The sequence below is a fragment of the Ischnura elegans genome, chromosome X (genome assembly GCF_921293095.1).
Source record: "Ischnura elegans chromosome X, ioIscEleg1.1, whole genome shotgun sequence".
NCBI lineage: Eukaryota > Metazoa > Arthropoda > Insecta > Odonata > Coenagrionidae > Ischnura > Ischnura elegans.
The window spans coordinates 13,244,283-13,247,730 of NC_060259.1; the positions used below are offsets into that span (position 1 = coordinate 13,244,283).

A 3,448-nucleotide genomic window follows, 5' to 3' on the forward strand; every position below is an offset into this window, starting at 1 on the left:
GCTGTGTTATATGATGTGGGGAATACTTCTTATGATATTCCGCTAGGATCGGAGTCCTTTCTTCCACAGCTTCAGGTTTACACCTCAGGTACCACAAGCAATTATTGTCAATTCAACAAGCTCAACCGTCAATTCTAATCATCAACTGGCAAAACTCACCAGCAGGACCTACCACCAAAATCCATGAGAATAATAAACTTCATCCCATATTGAAGAGAATGGAAATCCAACATCATTAATTTGATATTGAAGAAGTGGCTATGGCTGGATTTTAATGGTAATGTCTTACAGATATAGATTAAATCAAAGTTTCCTCCCGGTACTCCTCCATTGGCTGGTTCCACATAGATTGCAATCAATGCCTTAATTCCACCTACTATTAAGTTATTTTACTAAAAAAATAAGTGATACACAATATGTCAGTAGACGCAAACTAACAGAACTACAGTGCATACAGCCAACATTAATACCAGCAAAATTGAGAAGAGTAAGTTTCTGTTGCCAAGGCAGGTAACAGTTAAAAGTTGACTTACAGCAGCTGATACCATACTTATGGTAGTCTGTAAAAATTTGTCTAAAAACTGATTACATCGTGGCATAATCATCAGCAACATGCTACATCCTTTTGCTGTTTGCGGAGACTATTTTTCATCAACAATTATACAGAAGTTCAGCTTGGAATGAGCACAAGAACAAACAGCAAGCAAAATGAAAGGGTAAAAATATAAACTGACTTGACTCCAGGAAGCAGGTAATCAAGATATACAAGTATCAAGAAAGACATGACTATTACAGCAGTCACACTTCACTAGCACTGATCCAATATCAAGCAGACTTGTACAAGGATAATAGCTATCTTCTACTAATAGTTGTCTCTGCAATGATACCAAAAGAATAATTACACTTAATTAGTGTCAGAGGGACACTGTTAAAAAGTGAAATTCTACTACTTTATTATACCCACTGACAATTCGTGAGTACAGCTTCAAGAAACACTTGTAATCATACATTTTGTAATTGGGTGGCTCCTAATCACCATTGAGATCATTTATACATCTGAAGCCGCAAACTTGCACAAGCACATAGTGACAATTTTACAAAATTGGAAATTCACATTTCAAGTTTCGACGAGCATTGGCATATTCTGTCAGCACTGACACCTTGAAATGAAGTCACTCAAGGTAGCAAAAAGACCTAAGGGTATTAACTAGCCTCCTTTCATGTCAGATAAATGCAACTAATGCATGATCAAAAACTTTAGGAACACATAAAAAACAAACGATATTTACAGTCTTAATTCTATGGAAAAGTTCACTGATTCACAGCGAATAAAATTTTTCCAGACACAAAAAACATAAACACAGGAAAAAACAATGGCATACATAGTAAAATGCAATAGAAGTATTGCAAATTCTGTACATACAGAACGGATATCCGTAACAGAACAAAAATAATTCATTTTTTTACTAGGATCAGTCTCAATCCATAAGCCTAAACCAAGGCACATCAATTTTCAAAATTACAAATATCATGGAATCTATATTATGCTACATTAAAATTAGTACTAGTAAAAAACATCTAGCTGCATAATATGAATGATAACAATTCGAGCCCATGCCTTGCCCTACCTTCACTTCACTTCTGACTATATTCCTGAAGTCAGAAGGCAATCTTAGTAAACTTTTGGAGTACAACAAAAAGGCACGTCATTTCCCCAAGGAAGGAGGGTTAGACATTTAGGAACTACCAAGGAATCATATGATACATTAAGTACAAGTCGAAGGTGATAGAGAGAAATGGTAATGCCTTACCGTAAACATTGCAGCAGGCCCATAGTTGGGCCTTTGGGCGCCCCTCCATGACGCCCCCCTCCGTTCTTGACATGGTGATGCTGAGATAGGGATAGCACTTGTGCGGTCGGCGAATGACGGGCGACACCTACAGTACTCAGAGCCCTTCTCTGCTCCCCGTTATTCCCACCCCGAGGAGGCAACCTTGGGCCTCCGTAGCACGTCCCCTTAGCCCCACCACCATCCGGAGTCGCAATACTTGGGGGAACAACATTTACGTGGAACGACGAATGCGACGATTGCAATCGTGTCTTCACAACCTCGAGGGGACAAGTAGCTACAGCTCCGGCAGTTCCAGCCACCCTGTCAAAGATAAAAATAAAAATGTAACTTCAGTAAATAAATAATTCCGCACCACTACACTTCATTCAAGACCGATCGATCATTTTAGAGCATGAATTGCCACGTTCCACTAAGCATCATAATGATGACGTCTCAGTCTACAAATGTGCACCGTGACATGCAATGCCTGCATGATATTTTAATGTAGCTCGCATACAACCTTAAGTAAATAGCAGCACATGCAGCGGACGACTGGGAATAAAAATTGTGAGCTATTCATGATTCATATATCCTTAACAAAATAATTGACATGGCCAATTATTTTAAAGTAGATGTTTTAATAACTAGGCCAACAACCCCAAATAAGTCGGCAACACGAATGGTGATCAAATTTACTAACATCTTCAGGTGATAATGAAACGTACTTGGGCTATTAGTCAACCATAACAGGTTCTGGAAGGAAATATTCCCTAAGTCATCAAGAAAATGATATATTCAAATACATCAGACCACCGGAATTAAGAGCTGTCGACGTAAAGAGAGAAGATACTTAATCAGCACATTATCCATTGCATGGCTACTAATGGTGGCATTGTTTCCGCTATTCATTGCACCACACTTTGGGCGTCATACAGCACTTCCAAAACCTAATTGCGATATTCAAGGTCCAAATAAAATTTTCAGGAACAACAAACAGCACTAGGACATGAACTCATAACAAAATTGGTCGCCTGCGGTCGACACCGCATGATGGCAATCTACTACGCCTTTGACAAAACGTCTCAGTCGACACCCAACAAGGAATTGATCTCACTTCAAACAACATCCTAGTATGGCTCGTGTAAGTATATTAGCTCTAGGACAATTGAAAAATACACAAGACCTTAAAATAAAAACAATGATATCAATTATTCCTTTTAACAAAAGATCATTCTATGCTTACCCTCCCGCAACGAGGTGTATTATTGTGTCCCGATGGGGCATCGCAGCACGAGATCGGTAAACGAATATTCCATTAAAGACTTCGTCGCATTTAGAGCAGTCAGTTTACAATAGAATCATTACGTTATCCACAGTATAGTGATCATATCACTGGCTCTATAGTGGACCAAAATTAGTCCGCCTTCTGCATGCTCCGTTCACGTGAAAGGTACGAGTTCATTGGTTCCCGTTCGGCTGGCTTCCTCACTATTGGCTCGAAACACACGTGATTTTGTTTACAACACAGCGGATAGCTCCGTCCGCTCCGTCCCTGCGCTCTCTAGGACTTCGTTGCGGCGTCGGCGCGGCAGCGACTGTTGCGCTGGTGCGGGGTT

The 3,448-nt window shown here is 39.9% G+C and overlaps 1 protein-coding gene across 1 annotated transcript in view; it reads right to left on the reverse strand.

Moving 5' to 3' along the window:
• Positions 1-3,420, reverse strand: part of LOC124170617 (solute carrier family 25 member 36) — a 102,895-nt gene extending 99,475 nt beyond the window's left edge. The window contains exons 1-2 of the mRNA XM_046549447.1: positions 3,076-3,420; positions 1,812-2,153 (exon numbers count right to left, since the gene is read on the reverse strand). Of these exons, the coding sequence (XP_046405403.1) occupies positions 1,812-2,153; positions 3,076-3,116 (383 nt within the window). The 5' untranslated portion in view covers positions 3,117-3,420. The remainder of the gene's footprint in view (positions 1-1,811; positions 2,154-3,075) is intronic.
• Positions 3,421-3,448: the final 28 nt, after the last annotated feature.